At 44.3% G+C, this 20,125-nt stretch overlaps 1 protein-coding gene across 1 annotated transcript; it reads right to left on the reverse strand.

Moving 5' to 3' along the window:
* Window positions 1–1,682: 1,682 nt before the first annotated feature.
* Window positions 1,683–17,570, reverse strand: LOC130490297 (vomeronasal type-2 receptor 26-like). The gene is made up of 7 exons (XM_056864124.1): window positions 17,424–17,570; window positions 16,582–16,745; window positions 8,643–8,934; window positions 6,611–7,033; window positions 4,485–4,694; window positions 3,577–3,703; window positions 1,683–2,584 (listed from the first exon to the last, which is right to left on the reverse strand). The coding sequence occupies exons 1-7, from the start codon at window positions 17,568–17,570 to the stop codon at window positions 1,683–1,685; spliced, it is 2,265 nt and encodes a 754-aa protein (XP_056720102.1).
* Window positions 17,571–20,125: the final 2,555 nt, after the last annotated feature.

The following is a 20,125-nucleotide window of genomic DNA, read 5'->3' on the forward strand; positions in this document are numbered from 1 at the left end:
TCTACAGGTAAGATGCCAAATTGACAAGCCGTGTTTCTGAGCACCACCTGCCTCACTGATTTAAGCAGGGGTGCGGAGAGCAGGAGGATCTGAACCGAGAGGGAAACATTAATAGATGGGATGTACAGTATGGGAGGAAGTGGTCCTTTGTGTTCTCCAACTGCAAGCCATTTGGGGCCTGAAAATAAGATTTTGCTCTTTGAGTTTTGCGAGGAAATAGACAGGCAGCCATGGAGGGTCTTTCTCCACTTTCCTGACCTTTCAGAGCCTGTGTGATGTAGTGGCTGAAATCTCTTACTAGGATCAGGGAGAGCCAGGGTTGAATCCCCATTCTCCACCTGCAGGATGCTGTTTGACCTTACGCTGGTCCCACCCTCTCAGCCACACTTACTTCACAGGGTTGTTATGAGTATGAATGGCAGAGAGTAGAACAGTGTCTGGTTCTTTTGGGCCCCGTAGGAAGAAAAGTCAGAGTATCACGTTTGTGAAACGATCACCCGTTGTTCTGTTGCTGCAGATTTTGTGTCATGAGGCAAAACTGCTCATTCAGTATTCAAAGTAGCATTGCATATTGCAAGCGCAGGAAGCTTCAGGACTGGCCAGCAGGGGAAATTTGCACATCACCCCCAGGACATGGCTGGGATCTCTTTTAGGGGATTTGTTTGGTAAAAAGCTTAACCTCCAGAAAGAAACTGAAGAACAAGGTGGCGAGTGGGTCCTTTCTGAGCATGTGTGTAATGGTTATATTTACATGTTCCAGAAGGAGGTGATTTGTTAGCATTTCTTCCAATCTGATTGCAGGCCTGGTTGTGGGACAGAAAGGATCTTGGTCTATCCTTTTCATACAGTTTGGCTGTAACAGCTAGATCATCCCCCTGCTGCGTAGTGGGTGCTTCTGCCTCAGGCCAAAAATGACCTTATCAGGAGGGGATTTGGTTTGGCCCCCTTTTCTATCGGTTTGCCTCTGCCTGTCGACCAGCTGAATTTCGGTGGGAAGCGGCAAGAATTGGCAGGTGATTGCTCGTCATTGGCGGGCATTTGGGATCCTTAGGGAATTACCAGCAGCAAACAGCGGCCTAGACCTCTGTCGCAGGCAATACAGAAGTGCCATTTCCAGACTACAGGGGAAGTGACATCCTCATGTCACCAGCAACCTCATGGACGACCTGGTATCTGGGAAAAAAACCTCTGGTAACAATGGTGTCACCAAGAACAGAGGCTTAGGCCTCAGTTTGCTCCAAGCATATTCTTCCCTCCCCGCTCTGGTTGCAGGGGCATATCTGACACCCTGAGTCTTCAATAAGCTTGTGCAATAACAGGGATGCCAGAAATAAGGTTGATGGTCTTTGATTAGGCCTCTCAGTACTCTCTCTCACTCTCTCACCCAAAAAATCCTGAGCCAGCATTTTTGATTTGAGGTTTACAGGAATGAAACATTCAAATGTCGAATTTTTTCCACCTCCCCACCGAAGAATAAAGGCCCATAGAGATTCTCTAAATGTGTCTTAGATGTCTATTACAGAAGAATTTCAGGGGAAAGTTTCTGGGTTTCATTCTATGCATAAAACTAAATAACCACGGATAAATAGATAAATAAATAGATAAAAACAAAATAGCCACAGATAAAAAAAATAAATAGATTCAGATAAAGATAACAGCTGCAGAACAAATGAATGAAGGGTTTAATGATTTTTCCTGATCAGCTGCTCTCTTTTGTTCAACTCAGGCCTCAGAATGATGACATAGCATTTGGGAAAAAAGATGCAGCCTAGTAAGCCAGCACTGGAAGCTAAAATGGAGAAGATCTCCACGGCCACCGTGTCTCTTCCTTGAGTGCTCAGGTAGGTGGGGAGAAAGGACAGCCAAACACTGCAGAAGACCAACATGCTGAAGGTGATGAACTTGGCTTCATTGAAACTGTCAGGCAACCTTCTGGCCAGGAATGCCACAATAAAGCAGACGGTGGCCAGAAATCCCATGTAGCCCAAGACACAGTAAAACATGGTGGCTGACCCTTCATTGCATTGCACTATGATTTCTCTATGCAGTGAATGCATGTCCACTTCTGGAAATGGAGCAGAAGATCCTAGCCAAACAGCACAAATGCCAACTTGAACAAAGAAGCAAAAGATAACAATAGACCATGCCAATTGTTTCCCCACCCACTTTCGAAAAACATTTCCTGGCTTAGAGGCCATAAATGCCACCACGACTGTAACCGTTTTCGCCAAGACAGAAGAAACAGCAACTGAGAAGATGATGCCAAAAGTCGTTTGTCGGAGGAGGCAGGTCAGCCGGTTGGGCCATCCAATGAAGAGCAAGGAGCAGAGGAAGCAGAGAAGGAGAGAGATGAGTAGACAGTAGGTGAGGCTCTGGTTGTTGGCTTTAACTATGGGGGTGTCCTTGTATTTGACAAAGATTGCGAGCACCAGGGCTGTGATCAGAGAAAAGAAGAGAGCCAAAAAGGCTAAAATTATGCTCAAGGGTTCTGCAAAGGAAAGGAAATTTGGAATCTTGGGAATACATTGGACTTGTCCCAGGTTTGGATAATGACCTTCAGAGCAACTCCTGCAAGAATCCATGTCTGAAAGGAGAAGGGAACCTATTTAGACACATTCATCATATAAATACAATTTGGTCAACCCTTGATGAAATAACAAAAAATCACTATGCTGTGTACAATCAACCTGAAATGCAAATATTTTGTATAGTTGGTTCCCTTTAAGATCTGTTCCATAGTTGGTGTCTTTAATCTGACATTCTTCTATAGCTGGTTCACCTTTATGTAATCGGATACAGTTAGGATGTGTTTCTTTTCAGGAACACTGAAGAGACTGTAAAATAATGTTATACCTGGGAAGACTACTAGATAGTGTCTCCTAGAAACTGTTAGGTTTCTTTATTAGTCACACTATGATTTTTAACAGTGTGTAAATATGTGTTAGTTGTCAATTATTTATGAATCTTCATAGCAACTGTTTAGTGGGCTGATGAAGACACCCTCGAAATGGCTTCCAACCTCGGTAACTGTCATAGTTCATAGAATTTTAAGTAGATAATAAAACACAAATGTATGAAGTTTAGTGACAGTTATTGAAGTTTAGTGACCTTGTATGTTTATTGGCCTACGTGCTGTCATTTGCAACCCTTGATTAAAACAGTTTTGTTAACCTATCCTAGCATTGATTTTCAGGCTATAGACATATATTGATATGAGAGTGTTAATCCCATTGTGGTGAACAGACCTTTCTGGGGATTTTGCTGTTCATGGTGATACTTCTCAATCTCGTACCCGGTTCTCTCTTTCATTAAAACAGAACTATGCCCTTCTTCTGCCCGGGAGATGTGTTTTCTTTAGAATCGAGTTCCATTATTTCTACAAAGTATAACGCAAATCTCTGGAAATAAATGCAGCAACGCAAGGCACATTCAATACCAAGGAGCCTTTTCATGTGTCCCCAAAGCGCAGATGTTTAAATGCCCTCCCTTCAGGCAATCAGTCCAAAAAACATATTGGGATCTTCAACAGCAGTCATATGAATAACTAATCTGTCACTAAACATACATATTTCCTACCCTCTTTGTCTGACATTTTCCCTTCTGGACATGGATCACAATCGTAGCAGCAGAATGGCTCCCCTTCCTTCTTTTTCTTGCTGAAACCAGGCTTGCAGTTGTCATTACACACAGATAAGGGAGGCAGCTGTCATTGAAGAAAATGAGAATGGAGAACTGAGAAGATTTTGGGAGTATTTTGCTTCACAATAGCTGTAAATGTTGTCAAGGTGATGGGAACAGTAACATCCTGTATATCAAGGGAGAATACATGTTATCCAAACCACTACTGAATCAACAAAGATTGAAATGTTGTGTGCCCAGTGATGGTGTCATTCACACTGGTTCCTGAATCTCTAGGATGAAAGTCCTTTGGTGGCCACGAAGGGCTGAACCGGCATTGGGGCCCCCTGCACCAGCTGCTGGGCTACTTACGCCTTGCAGAGTGGCCCCAATGGTGGTGGGGAGGCCATACGCTGGTCTCCCACTGCTGCCAGGGCAGTGGCACCCATGGACGGTGCATGGGCCTTCCACCGGTGTTCCACCAGCACAAAGCCTTGATCTGACATCCTGGGAGGTGTTGCTAAGACGTGCTGGGGGGCGGTGCCGCAGATTGGAAGCTTCCTGTCCCCTTTCGGCTTTTTTGCAGGGTTAGCCTTGCTGTTCTCAATGGAGCAAAATGCCCCATTTTAAAAAGAAAAAGCCTCCAAAAGCCCAGGTACCAGATTTGGAGGCGCCGCGGCAGCGCCTCAGCCACGCCTCAGTCCCAGGCCATGGAAAGGTCTCGAATGGGCAGCCCGTGTCTTAATCCGCAAAATTCATTGCCTAAAAAAGTGGTTGAGTCTGTTTGCTATCTTCCTTAAAGCGTCTGTCTACTCATTTCATTAAAGTTTTGTATATTTTGAGACACAGTGGAGATTTTTTCTCACCTCTGTGAGGTGTCTGTTCCACTGAATTCTGTCCTCGTCGATGGTAACTCTTTCACTAAGTGGAACCTGAGGATCCAGCCTCCCGATCTTGACTCTGACATAGAACTCATTTGGAAAAGTGACCATATTGGTAATATCAAATCCACCTTTCAATTCTCCATGTTCATTAAAGGTCACTTCATCTCCGGCACTGTTGTTGAATGCAATTCTCTGAAGAAGTGCGTGGAGCTTAGTAGAAAGATAAATTGTATTAGGGAACCTGGAGTGATTTTCATGGATTGGAATGACCTCACCAATACTTTTTAGTTTCAAACAGATTTTTAGATTACTTTCATCAAAGACGGAAGGTTTTCTATGAATTCAAGTATTTGGGTTGCTCATGAGAATAAGCTTCCATGGCCAGTTACAGGACAAAGGAATGAAGTTTGATTCGGGGTGTTTCTGGAATAAAAACTGCTGAAGGAGCTTCCAGAAAAATTCGTTTTGGTTTTGCTGCATCCAGAGTGCATTTGTTTGGCCAGCAGCATTCATATCGCTATATATACGCAAATGAGCCTATCCATTAGAACAGGGTTAGGGAACTTCCAGGCCCAGGGGCCTTTTAAGGCCCGTGAAAACATTTGATCTGGCACTTTGTGTGTCCTGGTAGATCTCTAGCTCAGAAGGATCTAAGACTGGTGATCCGCCCCCTTCTGTGGACAGGAATAGCCTCCATTCAAGTCAGATTTTAGTTTGTTTTGCTCAGAAAAAGAAAGGAAGAGTCGTCAGGTATGAAGCTTCTATGACAGCCCAAAAAACTGTGTTAACCCTTTCCCACCTGGGCCATGGAGAAACGTATTCCCTCTGTACTTCCAGAGGCCTGGGTGTGGAAGTGGTGACAATGGAGGTGCTAAAGGGGGTAGGGCCAGAATGCACGGGGTGGGGGGAGTTCTTAGCCAGTGTGTCCTCATTTCATCCCTGCAGGCGGAGGTAGCAGGAGCCGGCTGTGGAATCCTGCCCTGACCGTGCGGAGCAGGAGTGGTGTGTGGCTGGACAGCTATGCCCGTCTGGTGCACAAGACCATCCTGTGCCACCTGGTGGGCAAGCGTGCCACCGGTTGGTTGCCTCCCTGCTTTCCACGAGGGAGGGGAGTCATCTGGGGTAACTGCCTGCTTGGGTCTGGGTTGGCTAATTTTTAAGTTGATAATTTTGTATGGCCCATGAATGATGTTATAAACCTCCAAATGGCCCTTGGTGGAACAATGGTTCCCCACCCCTGCATGACAAGGACAATAGGCATGCCCCCACCTACCCTACAGAGCTGCAGGAAGCCAAAGGAAGCATGAAGAGCAGCAAATTCTGCAGGGGCTGGTCAGAAAATGACAAAGGGTCAGAGCTTACCAGGTGGTGAGATGTAATTTGTCACTTTTCTACTCCATCTGTAGATTTGTGCTCTGGTTAGTCAGAGGGAAATACTCCATGGCTCTATAGGAGTTCCCATAATTTCCATGGCTTTTACCATGGAATTTTGGGGAATTCTGACAGCATCATGCTGGGGACAGGGGGTTGATGTCACTTCCGGGTTTTCACACAGAGGTGATCTCGAATTGTCAGTAACAATTTTTCAATGGCCCCACCTCTTTGCAACCCTCAGCATGATAGGGGATTTTCTTTTGTCAGTGAAGAGCAAGTACCTTCCAAGGCGGCACATTCAGAGAAGCCAGGCTAACCATGCCTCTATAGTTGGTTCTAGCAGACGCCAAGATGTGTAGAGCATGTGCAATGGCGTAGACAGCATTATAGATACTGTAGCTATGGCCACTCATGGTCATTTCAAAAAAAGGTGCCGGGACAGTCTCCAATCTCTCCTCTCCTGTGCATGTGTCTTCCAAATTTGTTGTATTAATGGAATCTAGTAATGCACATTGAAAGACTTGTTCCCAGAATTGCTTGATAAAACCATCCCCCTTAGCCCAGGAAGGTTTTATTTGTTGGAGAAACGTATGGAATCCTAGGATATCCTTGGAATGTATTGTGAAGGAAAGAGCACCATGAAATATTTGTATATTTGATATCTTTTGTACAATAGTGAATGCAAAGTCAATCTGGGCTGTTGTAATCCACACCTTTCCTGTAGAGGTTCTCACCACATAATCAGAACCTGTCACATTCATTAAAAATGTCGGAATAGAGATAATGGTTGTCAGCCAGGCAAGGGTTATACTTTCTCCATGTAGAACAATTGCATTGGCTTTGCTATCCAAGAAATCTGTTTTACTACTGTCGAAATATTTTAATATAAAATTTATGTCATCCCATATGACCTGTATTATGGCTTTTTCTATGAAGGCCACACAGATTCCTTTCCTTGAAAGCATCAGCTCAACTGCTTGCAAAAAATGGTCTCCTACTTCATTATCCATAGTGAAGAGCCCAACCCATTTCCAGCCGAAATGCAGAAATAGCTGGACAATTCCCTCGTACTGAAGGGCTTCCTGGGGGGCCGTGCGGTAAAAGGGAGGGAGACTGGTTGGGTTATCCACTGCTGATTCAAATGAGCCAAATGAAAACTAATAAGAAAAAAAATCATGTTACAGAGGGAGAATAGGAATCCTTCATTTATCACCTTCTTGTTTCAGAAGGTTTTTAAATGTTACCTCAGATCTTAATCCTATTATATCGGTTACATAATCTGCATAAAAGACTACTCTGTTTTCCAGACTGTTGCACATTTTCTTTTTCCTGCATGTTTCCTGTTGCAGCTAGTTAACATGTCTGGATCCATGGCAGTGATTTAAATTTTTATTTTATTTATTTAAAATATTTATTAGCCATTTGTTCACCTTGCAGAACTCAAGGCAGCTTATAGTGTGAATAAAACAAATATTATTAAAAAATACATAAAAGATCAAAATTTAATTCTCAATAATGCCCAATTTTCATTTATTTCTCAAAAGATATACTCATATCTAAATGGTTTATCTTTTTCTTTCTTTCTCACAGCAGGAGGTACGAATTATCCGGCAGCCATTAAACCCTTTTGGGGAAAAATGAAACAATGATTCTTTACAGTACTGGAGTTTGGGTAGAAGATATTTCACACAATATTGATTCCTTTTTGTTAATTTTTTGGGGACATATAATCAGATTGCCTAAGTGTGTATCAGGTATAGCTGTTCAGCAAGAATTTGCAATCCCTTCATTGAAAGAAGGTCAGTATTGTCTACTCTGACGGGCAATGGCTCTCCAGGGTCTCCGGCAGAGGTCTTTCCCATTAAGTAATGCCTGATCAGTAACTGGAGATGCTGTGGAATGAACCTGCGAACTTCTGCATTCCAAGCAGAGTGAAAAGAAACCTTGGTTTCAATGTGCCATTTAATCAGTGTTATATTCTATGTAAAATCCAGCAGTGCTCTTTCTCATGGGCATGATTCTGGCATTTAACAGAATGGGTTCAAGAAGAGCATGTTCGAAATTTATATTTTTAAAAATCGCAGCATATGGTCAATACAGGGGGAAAACTTGATTTGTATTTTCCCTCTTTTGATCATGACTTTCTGTCACACTATTCAGAACCCACCAGGATGTGGAAAATGGAGTCATGAAGCTGATTTTAGTTCTTTAGCAGTATCCCAGAAGAACCAGATATCTCTAGCTTTGGTGTTCAAACAAGGATTCTGAGTAGAAACAAAAATGTTGCCTTCTAAGAATGTTCTTCATAATCTGAGATGCCAAAACCCACAGACAAATGTCGCCAGATGTGTGTGAATCTTTCACATTTCCTTTCCCCTGCAATCCTTCTTTGCTTCCATTTTGAGTAGCTACCGTAATAGAACTGTTCATAGTACTTAGAAAGGATTATCCAGTAGACTGATGCAATTGGCCAATAATAAAACCAACATCCATGCATTGAACAGAATCAAGTATTATAACATCCTCCCCCCCAAAAAAAATCATCTCAACATATTCAAATGGAATATTCCACACACATCCTTTGAAATTCTTCCTGACAATTCCCATTTCAAGATGCATATCACACCCAAATGCAAAGTAACATATTTCACCTCTCCCCCTATTTTTTGCTTACTCGTTGAAACCATTGGCCCTAGATGAGGAAGGGGTCTTAAACTGCATGTGAGATTTGTGGAAGTCCAAATCATCGCAGTTCTCTGCTCATACCTGTGGGATCTTGTAAAGACTTAAGAGAGTTGCTATATCTGTTGAGATTTCAGAAGTATATCCCCCAATGACACCGATCATTTTTTTCTGGGTGCCACACTTGTAGTTTGGGACAAGTTCAAGTGATGTGAAGAGTAGGTCCAGGATGGTCCTGTAAGTCCATTTCAGATATACATAGGAGTCATGAATGTGAAACCCAAGGGTGACATTTGGCAAGATATTGGGGTTCTTGTTGACCTCATGGATGGCAAACACCAAAGCAAGGATGTGCTGGTAGAACTTTGTTATCAAGCTGCAACCAAAATCAGTTATTGTTTAAGAAGAGAACTCTTCAACATACGGCATCTGTATTGGTCACTGATGGATCTAAGAACACAACAAGGGCCCAACTAAATCTGAGAAATGGCTCATCTGGGACACTTTTCATTTGCCCCAACACAATGCTACTGGGAAACCCACAAGCTGGACATTGAACAATCAGACATCCCCACTGCCCACCAATGACTGGCATTCAAGTGGATACTGTAGGTTCCTCTTAGTTAGAAACACAACTGCCCCTGAATAGATCCACATATTTGTTTTGACCCCTTGAAGACACATAATCCAGCATCCTTCAAAAGAGTGTGTGTCAGCAAGTCCAATGTTTTCTGTGATGAATTACTTTGTTTCTCCAGCATACTGCCAAGCAATTTCATTCAGTGATTCTGATTTTTACTGTTGCATACATATTCTAAATCTGTTTTGTGCAAACTATTTGTAATCTTCTTCTAATCTTTTTCTAATCTCTTTAACATACGTCCTCATATGTTACCCCAATAAGTGAAGAAGAGTTGGTTTTTATACCCCAATTACCTCTTTGTTATAAAGGAGACTAAAACCAGCTTCATATTGCTTTCTCTTCCTCTCCCCACAGCAAACACCTTGTGAGGCAGGTGGGGCTGAAAGTGTTACAAGAGAACTGTGACAAGCCCGAGATCACCCAACAGGATTCATGTGTAGGAATGGTGAAAACAACCCTGTTCACCATATTAGAGACCACTGCTCATGTGGAGGAATGCGGAATCAAACTCGGTTCTCTAGATTTTGAGTCTACCATTTTTAACTCCTACGCCACACTGGTTCCATTTTAGTTGGGTGAATTAGCATTAAGACTAGGCTTTGCAAGAGGCTGGATCAACTTTAGGGATCTTTTAACTAGCATTTATGTGGATAAGTGGCTTAGGGAAAATAACTAATAAAGAGACAGGTGTTCAAAATATTGTGCTTTTATCATTTTAAAGATAAGAAGAATCACATAAGTGCTAAATGACTTATTCATGTACAATTCACACAAGAACTGGAGGAAATAAAGGGAGGAGGGGTGCAAATAGAATGAGGGTACTTTGGGCAATATTTACCTATCCAGAGGGGTGATGTCTGGTGGAAGCAGGGTGAAGGAGGGAGGAAAAGGGATCAGCATTTCTTGGAAGTAAAGCATTCATTTGGCACTTCATGCTGCCTCATTATTATTAAAAATGCCTATTCAGTTTTGCGAGTATACTTAGTTGCTAAAATAAAATCAGACATTATCATCAACTCTACATAAGAGGAGCCATGACTTCCTTACAGTGGAAAACAATTATCATCCTGGGAAGGGTGCCAATGAAATAGAACTTCTTGGGAAGTACAAGCAATATGAGATACAATTCCACCAATTAGGAGTTCACCTGGCTGATGCCACTGATATGGAATCTGAGGGGAAATGTTCCCCGTCCACTTCATGCTATGTACTTCATACACCACATGAGGAAGCAGCATCTGTATCAGCAGCAACATCTCAGACTCTGCCAAGTGAAATCCAAGAACGTCTCTCTCTCCACATATACTGTCCTGGGACTCCTCTACAGCATCATCCTTAGTTTCCGCTGGGTTTCAAAAGGTGAAGATGGCGCCTGATTGTGCCAACATTCTTTTCAACAGTGGACGTAGGAAACGTTTCTTTCTTGTCTCAACCTACTTCTTTGTATCAAATTCGAGAGATATTGTGTACTGGTACAAAAATTACCTCTCTGCAGTCTCTCATTTTAGCTTAGAGTGGTTCAGCAGAGGGTTTTATAAGCAGATTTTATTTCTGATTTGTTTTCTATTTCCTTCTCGAAAGCTAATGGAACTGAGACTGGGCCTAGAAATTGCAGTGATTTTGATAATTATAGTGGTGGTTATCTCCTCTGGAAAACAGCTAATATTGTTCTGGGATAATAATTTTCAGAACTAGTGAAGCAAAAATATTTTTTTCTAATTTCATCCCAGCTTCTCTATAGTGAGGCAGCAGTTGGAGTGGGGAGCTCAGAATGACTAGCAGGGGCCCCCACCCACCCATGATGCAATAAAAAAAACTGGGCGTCTCTGAATGGAAGTGAAAAAGCAAGAACTATGGTCAACTTCTTCTTGGATGAATTTATTTATCACATGAACACATGAAGCTGCCTTCAACCGAGTCAGGCCCTTGATCCATCGAAGTCAGTATTGTGTACTCAGACCTGCAGTAGCTCTCCAGGGTCTCAGGCAGAGGTCTTTCAAATCACCTCCCTCCCTAGACCCTTTAACTGGAGATGCCAGGGATCGAACCTGGGATCTTCTGCATGCCAAGCAAATGCTCTACCACTGGGCCACATCCCCCTCCCCATAGTCTGGAACATTTCTGTACCACTTGTCCAGACAACCAATTCAAAGTGTTTGACAAAGTGAAGCATGATAAAGCCATAAACAGCATAGAATCATTAAAAGTTCCAAGAAACCCAGCCTAAAAATCCAGCAATAAACCCTCAAGTTAAACCATGTGTTCTCTCAGGTTAGGGGCAAACGATCAAAATGTTTGACGAGCAACCCGGCTTTTAACCACTTGGGAAAAGAGAGTAAGTTTGGCCTTGCACCTCGGTGTCAGGCGAGCCTCAAAGGGAAGGGCATTCTACAGGTAAGATGCCAAATTGACAAGCCTTGTTTCTGAGCACCACCTGCCTCACTGATTTAAGCAGGGGTGCGGAGAGCAGGAGGATCTGAACCGAGAGGGAAACATTAATAGATGGGATGTACAGTATGGGAGGAAGTGGTCCTTTGTGTCCTCCAACTGCAAGCCATTGAGGGCCCGAAAATAAGATTTTGCACTTTGAGTTTTGCGAGGAAATAGACAGGCAGCCAGGGAGGATCTTTCTCCACTTTCCTGACCTTTCAGAGCCTGTGTGAAGTAGTGGCTGGAATGTCTGACTAGGATCAGGGAGAGCCAGGGTTGAATCCCCATTCTCCACCTGCAGGATGCTGTTTGACCTTACGCTGGTCCCACCCTCTCAGCCACACTTACTTCACAGGGTTTTTATGAGTATGAAATGGCAGAGAGTAGAACAGTGTCTGGTTCTTTTGGGCCCCGTAGGAAGACAACTCAGTGTATAACATTTGTGAAACGATCACCCGTTGTTCTGTTGCTGCAGATTTTTTGGCATGAGGCAAAACTGTTCATTCAGTATTCAAAGTATCATTGCATATTGCAAGTGCAGGAAGTTTCAGAATTGGCCAGCAGGGGAAATGTGGACATCACGCCCAGGACTTGGCTGGGATCTCTTTTGGAGGATTTGTTTGGTAAAAAGCTTAACCTCCAGAAACAAATTGAAGAACAAGGTGGTGAGTGGGTCCTTTCTGAACATGTGTGAAATGGTTATATTTACATATTCCTGAAGGAGGTGATTTGTTAGCATGCCGTCCAATCTGATTGCAGGCCTGGTTGTGGGACAGAAAGGGTCTTGGTCTATGGTTTTCATACATTTTGGCAGTGAGAGCTAGATCATCCCTTGCTGTGATGTGGGTGCTTCTGCATCAGTCCAAAAGTGACCTCATCAGGTAGCGATGTGGATTGACCCCCCCTTTCTATCAGTCTGCCTCCGCCCGTTGACCAGCTGAATTTTGGTGGGGAGCGGCAAGGATTGGCAGGTGATTGCTCACTATTAGTGGGCATTTGGGATTCTTAGAGAATTACCAGCAGCAAAAAGCGGCCTAGACCTCTGTCGCAGTGGTGCCTCCTCCTAAGCCGATTAGCACATGACGTAAAACAAAAAAAGCAGTTTCTCAGGAAAAAGCCCCATTGAAAACAACGAGTCTGCGCTTGCTGAAAAGCAAGTAAAGCACCGTCATTCCCGGCACCACCATCCAAACCGGGATAGGAAGCTGCCTAACCTATGGCTCCTCCCCCTAGTTCACCTCCGGAACGCCCCCTTCCCCTGCGCGGCCTCTCTACGCCGTGGGCTGCGCCATGGAGGGGCCGCACAGGCAGAGGGGCGAGGTGTGTTCCCACAACGCTCAGCCACCGGCGGGACTGGCCTCGCTGCCATCGTAAGTGTGTGTAATCACGGTTTTACACGCACTTATGGTGGCGGCAGGGTAACGCCGCCTACTAAGAGGTTCCGGCCCTCCTTTCAGGAATAGGGTGTAAGATGCCTATTACAGAAGAATCTCAGGGGAAAGTTTCTGAGTTTCATTCTATGCAGAAAACAAAATAGCCACAGATAAATAAATAGATAAAAACAAAACAGGCACAGATAAAAAATAGATAGTTTTGGGTAAAGATAGAGCTGCAGAACCAGTGAATAGATGAATGAAGGGTTTAATGGTTTTTCCTGATCAGCTGCTCTCTTCTGTTCAACTCAGGCCTTGGGATGATGACATAGCATTTGGGGAAAAAGATGCAGCCGAGTAAGCCAGCACTGGAAGCTAAGATGGAGAAGATCTCCATGACCACTGTGGCTTTTCCTTGAGTGCTCAGGTAGGTCGGGACGAAGGACAGCCAAACACTGCAGAAGACCAACATGCTGAAGGTAATGAACTTGGCTTCGCTGAAACTGTCAGGCAACATTCTGGCCAGGAAAGCCACAATAAAGCAGACGGTGGCCAGAAATCCCATGTAACCCAAGACACAGTAAAACATGGTAGCTGACCCTTCATTGCATTGCACTATGATTTCTCTGCACAGTGAATGCATGTCCACATCTGGAAATGGAGGAGAAGATCCCAACCAAACAGCACAAATGCCAATTTGAACAAAGAAGCAAAAGATTACAATATAATATGCCACCTGTTTTCCCACCCACTTTTGAAAAACATTTCCTGGCTTAGATGCCATAAATGCCACCACGACCATAACAGTTTTGGCCAAGAGAACTGAGAAGATGATGCCAAAAGTCGTATGTCGGAGGAGGCAGGTCACCTTGTGGACCTTCCGAGGAAGAGCAAGGAGCAGAGGAAGCAGAGAAGGAGAGAGATGAGTAGGCAGTAGGTGAGGCTCCTGTTGTTGGCTTTAATGATGGGAGTGTCCTTGTACTTGACAAAGATGGCGAGCACCAGGGCTGTGATGAGGGAAAAGAAGAAAGCCAAAAAGGCTAAAATCATGCTCAAGGGTTCGGAAAAGGCAAGGAAATTTGGACTCTTGGGAATGCATTGATCTTATCCCAGGTTTGGATAATGACCTTCATAGCAAGTCATGCAAGATTCCATGCCTGAAAGGAGAAGATAACGTTTTTAGACACATTAATCATATAAAAACAATTTGCTGAGATAGTACCTAACCTTGTATGGTCAACCCTTGATGAAATAGCAAAAAATCACTATGCTGTGTACAATCAACCTGAAAGCCAGATGTTATGTATAGTAGGTTCCCTTTAAGATCTATTCTATAGTAGGTGTCTTTAATCTGACATTCTTCTACAGCTGGTTCACCTGTATATAATTATACAGCATTTAGACGTGTTTCCTTTCAGGAACACTGAAAAGACTGTAAAATAATGTTATCCTTTGAAGACTACTAGATAGTGTATCCTAAAAACAGCTAGATTTCTTTATTAGCCACACTATGACTTAACAGTGTGTAAATATCTGTTAGTTGTTAATTATTTATGAATCTTTGTTGCAACAGTTTAGTGGGCTGATATAGACACCCTTGAAATGGCTTACAAACTGGGTAACCACTCCTGTTGTTTCGAATGGGCTAGCCTGTCATTCATTTTAGTACATCCCCTGTAATATATTTCAGTGGAGTCAATGCAAGTCAACCGACATTCCCCTCTCCCATTATCTTCAATGGGATGGGTAGCCTCTCCCATTGCTTCCAATGGGCTGACTTGTCATTCGTTTTAGTACATCCCTTTTAATGGCTTTATTCCAATGGACAGATGGGGGGACCCCTTCTGGGCCCCATAACTTTGGGGACCCAATCTTCACAAAACTTGGGGGTTCTTGCAAGAAGGGTCTCCTCAAAATACAATGAGATTTTGGGACCTCTAACTCCAAACATGCTCACCCCAGAGCCGTGGAAAGGTGCAAATGTGTTTTTAATGCCTTTATTCCTGTGGGCGATTTTGGGGGGGCGACCCCTTCCAGGCCCCATAACTCGGGACCCTCTGATCCAATCTTAACAAAACTTGGGGGTTCTTGCAAGAAGGTCCCCTCAAGCTACCCTGAAAGTTTGGGACGTCTACCTCCAAAATGCCCCCCCTGGAACCATGGAAAGCTGTGAATGTGCACACGCACACACACACCCCCACTGTGATCTCTCTCACACACAAACAGATGCTCTCTCTTTCTCTCCCTGGGCCATGCAGCAGCTGGGTTCACGCACTCAAGTGCAAATGATTGGCCAGAAGAAATCCCAGCTTGGCCACCGATTGGCCACGGGAGAATGCTGCTAGTTGCTTACAAACTGACGGTTAGGCTGCTGATTCGGAGCCCCTGAATTTGCTGAATTTATTCAATGATTGCCCCGAACTCGCCGAATTCGGCTTGTCATTTTCCCGTCTTTTTAAAATTCGGTTCCATCCAAACTGAAAACCCCAGAATCAGGGAAAATTCAGCTGTTTTTCGGTTTGGACGAACCGAATCAACAGCCCTATTCTCAAGTCACAAGGGGAATTAGTCTCTGAGGTAGAGCTATTCCGGTAGCAGGAAGGTGTGGAGGATTACAGCCACTGAGGTGGGGTAGTCAGAGAGAGCTAGGCTGGGGACAGAGATGAGAGTCTGAAGCTGAATGACAGAGACTGAGAGTCTGAAAGTCTGAATAATAATTCTGAGGGATAGAACTAAGCTTGAAACTAGGAACAAAAGGAACTTGAGTGAAGAAAACATCTAAGCTATCTCTGAAGTAATCTTACATATATAAACCTGACTTTGAGTTTTCCCTCCAAATTCTGCCTTTTTCTTCAAAACCAATCTCTGTGAGTTCTGTTCAATAAACTTCCCTGCTTTGTCTGTTTAAGTTGAAAAGCCTCTTGTCTCCTATTTCTCACTGAGGTAAATACGGGTGTGGGACTGGAGGAGAAGGAAAATAATCTCCTCACAAATATACTCAGGCCAACACTTTTCCCCTCAGCAAATACGGCCGGGCTGAGTGAGTGGGATATTGAAGATGTTGAAAGAGGGGTGCGTCATAGCCCTCCCTTCACATGTCTGAAAAACATATGGGGATCTTCAACAAGAGTAATAGAATCAGAGCATTTCCTACTGGCTTTGTCTGAAAATTTCCCCTCTGGACAAGCTTCACAATCATAGCAGCAGAATGGCTGCCCTTCCTTCTTTCTCTTGATGTAACCAGGCTTGCAGTTGTCATTACACACAGATAAGGGAGGCAACTGTCGTTGGAGAAAATGAGAATGTAGAACTGAGAAGATTTTAGGAGTATTTTGCTTCACAATAGCTGTAAAAGTTAAGGTAATGGGAAGAGTAACATCTTGGATATCAAGGGAGCATGTGCATTATCCAAAACACTGTGGAACCAACGGAGGTTGAAACGTGGCACGCTTGTTGAGCCCAGTGATGGTGTGATTCACAGCCCATTCCTGAACCTCTAGAGGGGGAAAGTGTTTGGAAGCCAAGAAGGGGCTGCACTAGCATTGGGGCCCCCTGCAACAGCGGCTGGGCCACTTACGCCTGAGGATCCAGACTCCCGATCTTGTCTCTGACATAGGACTTATTTAAAAAAACGACCAAATTGGTAATATCAAATCCACCTTCCAATTCTCCATGTTCATTAAAGGTCACTTCATCTCCGGCACTGTTGTTGAAAGCAATTCTCCGAAGAAGTGTGTGGAGCTTAGTAGAAAGAGAAAGAGCATAAAGGAGCCTGGGGTCAGTTGCATGGACTGGAGAGCACTCAGCAATACTTTTCAGTTTCAAACTGATTTTTAGATTACTTTCATTAAGGACGGAAGATTTTTTTTAATGAATGCGAGCATTTTGGTTGCTCATGAGAATAAGCTTGCATGGCCAGTTACAAGACAAAGGAATGAAGTATGATTCAGGGAATTTCTGGAATGAATGCTGCTGAGGGAGTTTAAAAAAAAAACCATTTTCATTTTGCTGCATCCAGAGTGCATTTTGTTGGCCAGCAGCATTCATCGCCATATAAAAGCAAAAGAGCCAATCCATTAGAAGTCTGCAGGGGCTGGTCAGAAAGGGACAGAAGGTCAGCACTTACCAGGAGGTGAGATGTAATTTCTCACTTTTCAACTCCATCTCTAGATTTGTGCTCTGGTTAATCAGAGGCAAATATTCCATGATTCTATAGGAGTTCCCATAATTTCCATGGCTTTTACCATGGAATTTTGGGGGATTCTTGCAGCATCATGATGGGGATAGGGAGTTGATGTCATTTCCTTGTTTTCACACAGAGGTGATCTCGAATCGTCAGTGACACTTTTTCAACGGCTCCACCTCTTTGCAACCCTCAGCATGACAAGGGATTTTTTTTTGTTAGTGAAGAGTAAATACCTTCCAAGGTGGCACATTCAGAGAAGCCAGGCTGCCCCCATCCTCCATGGCTCTGTGGTTGGTTCTGGCAGATGCCAAGATGTGTAGAGCACGTGCAATGGCATAGACAGCATTATAGGTACTGTAGCTATGGCCAGTCATGCTCATTTCGAAAACAGGTGCCGGGACAGTCTCCAGTTTCTCCTCTCCAGTGCATGTCTCATTCGAATTTGTTGGATTACTGAAATCTGGTAATGAACATGTAAAGATTTGTTCCCAGAATGTCTTGATAAAACCATCCCCCTTTGCCCAGGATGGTTTTATATGTTGGAGAAAAGTATGGAATCCGAGGATGTTCTTTGAATGAATTGAGAAGGAAAGAGCACCATGGAATATTTGTATATCGAATAGCCTTTGTACAAGACTGAATGCAAAGTCAATCTGGGCTGTTGTAATCCACACCTTTCCTGTAGAAATGTTCACTAGGGCTGTTGAAAAAAAAATTCGGTAAAGTTCGGCTTCAGCAAAATTTGGCCCTTTTAAATTCAGGACGTGCCGAAGTCTGAACTCCCCAGCTTCGGATCCACGAAATTCAGCACAAGATCCTGAGTTTGGGGAAAAATTCGCCCCCCTCACGGGCCTTCACGGGGCTTCCATGAAGGTGTGCGGGGGGCTCTTTAAACAGATCTGCGCCTCCCAGCTGGAAGGCGCAGATCTGTTTAAAGCGCCCCCTGCGCACCTTCAGGGAAGCCCCGTGAAGGCATGCGGGGGGGGGGGGAACAGATCTGCACCTCCCAGCTGGGAAGCCCCGTGAAGGTGCGAGGGGGCTCTTTAAACAGATCTGCGCCTCCCAGCTGGGAGGCGCAGATCTGTTTAAAGAGCCCCCCACGCGCCTTCAGGGAAGCCCCAGCTGGGAGGCACAGATCTGTTTCCCCCCCTGCATGCCTTCACGGGGCTTCCCTGAAGGTGCGCAGGGGGCGCTTTAAACAGATCTGCGCCTTCCAGCTGGGAGGCGCAGATCTGTTTAAAGAGCCCCCTCAGGCCTTCAGGGAAGCCCCATGAAGGCTCGCGCGGGGGGGGGGTCTTTAAAGGCAGGAAAAGGCAGGTTCGGAAACACCGAACCTGCTGAATTTATTCAGCGATCCCCCCGAATTTGCTGAATTTGGGGCGTCGTTTTCCCGTTTTTTTTTCCCAGTTCGGTTCCATCCGAACTGAAAACCCCCGAATTGCGGAAAATTCAGCTGTTTTTTTGGTTCGGACGAACCGAATTGACAGCCCTAATTCTCACCACATAATCAGAACCTGTTACATTCATAAACATTGTGGGAATACAGATAATGATCACCAGCCAGAGAAGTATTGCTGTTTCTCCATGTACAATAATTGCATTGGCTGCGCTGTCCAGGAAATCAGTAATATTACTGTCAAGATATTTAAACATAAAATGCACATCATCCCAATTGGTCTGTCCTGTAGCTTTTTCTGTGAAGGCCACACAGATTCTATTGCTGGGAAGCTTCAGCCCCAATGCTTGCAAGAAACGGTTTCCCTCCTCTGGAAGACGGCTAATATTGCTCTGGGATAATAATTTGCAGAACTAGTGAAGCAAAAATCTTTGTTTCTGATCTCATCCCAGCTTCTGTATAGTGAGGCAGCAGCTGGAATGGGCAGCTGAGCATGACTAGGACTTCCCCGCCCACCCATGATGCAATAAAAAAATTGGGAATCTCTGAATGGAATTGACAATGCAAGAACTGCAAACAAATTCTCCGTGGAGGAATTTATTTATCTATCTGGAACATTTCTACCCACTTGTCCAGAGAACCCGTTCAAAGTGGTTTACAAAGTGAAGCAGGATAAAGCCATAAACAGCATAGAATCATTACAAGTTCCAAGAAAATGAGCCTTAAAATCCAGCAATAAAACCCCAGGTTAAACCATGTGTTCCCTCAGGTTAGGGGCCAATGATCAAAATGTTGGAAGATCAACCTGGGTATTACCCACTCGGAGAAAGTGAATAGTTTTGGCCTTGCACCTAAATGACAGTTGCGTAGGTGTCAGGCGAGTCTCCAAGGGAAGGTGAGCCTCAAAGGGAACACCCAACAAGAAAGGGATGGGAACATGGTGGCCCAAGTAATGCTCCCATCCCCTTCTGTTTTAGTGTTGGAAGTCATGGTTACCTGTGGCAGGACTGACACATCAGAAAACAAAGCTATGGGTTTCAAAATAGCTGATCCGTTACAGGATGATTGTGGGACTTTCAGTGCCATTCTTCCATTTTGAGACAAGATTCTCCCCCAAAGACATCTGTTTTTTTCCCCAAAGAAAGCAAACTTTTACTCCTGAGAAGGGCAGTCAGAGCTGACAGGGAGGGTGGGAAATACCTCCTCTGCTACAAAGCAGATGGAGTCGAACCACTTTCCTGACCTTTCAGAGACTGTGTGGTGTAGTGACTGGAATGTCCGATTGGGATCAGGGAGAGCCAGGGTTCAATCCCCACTCTCCAATGGCAGGGTGCTCGCTCACCTTGGGCTGGTGCACTCTCTCAGCCACACTTCTTCAGAGGCTTGTTAGGAGTATAAAATGGCAGAGAGTAGAACAGTGTATGAGTTTGCTTCCTCCTGGCTACCAGCTGAAGGTCGGTGGGGAGATGCAGGAATCGGCGGGAGATTGCCGCCATTTGCAGGCATCTGGGATCCTAAGGGAATTACCAGAAGCAAACC

The sequence above is a fragment of the Euleptes europaea genome, chromosome 18 (assembly GCF_029931775.1).
Source record: "Euleptes europaea isolate rEulEur1 chromosome 18, rEulEur1.hap1, whole genome shotgun sequence".
Taxonomy (NCBI): domain Eukaryota; kingdom Metazoa; phylum Chordata; class Lepidosauria; order Squamata; family Sphaerodactylidae; genus Euleptes; species Euleptes europaea.

Bases quoted from the DNA above. Each gene is read 5' to 3' on its own strand.
- LOC130490297 (XM_056864124.1), bottom strand. From the start codon at position 17,570: ATGAGCATGACTGGCCATAGCTACAGTACCTATAATGCTGTCTATGCC. The intron at 7,034-8,642 runs GTATGAGCAGAG...TTTTCTTATTAG, and splicing joins GTCTTTACAAGATCCCACAG to TTTTCATTTGGCTCATTTGA. The intron at 4,695-6,610 runs GTGAGAACCTCT...GCACTTCTTCAG, and splicing joins TGACAGGTTCTGATTATGTG to AGAATTGCATTCAACAACAG.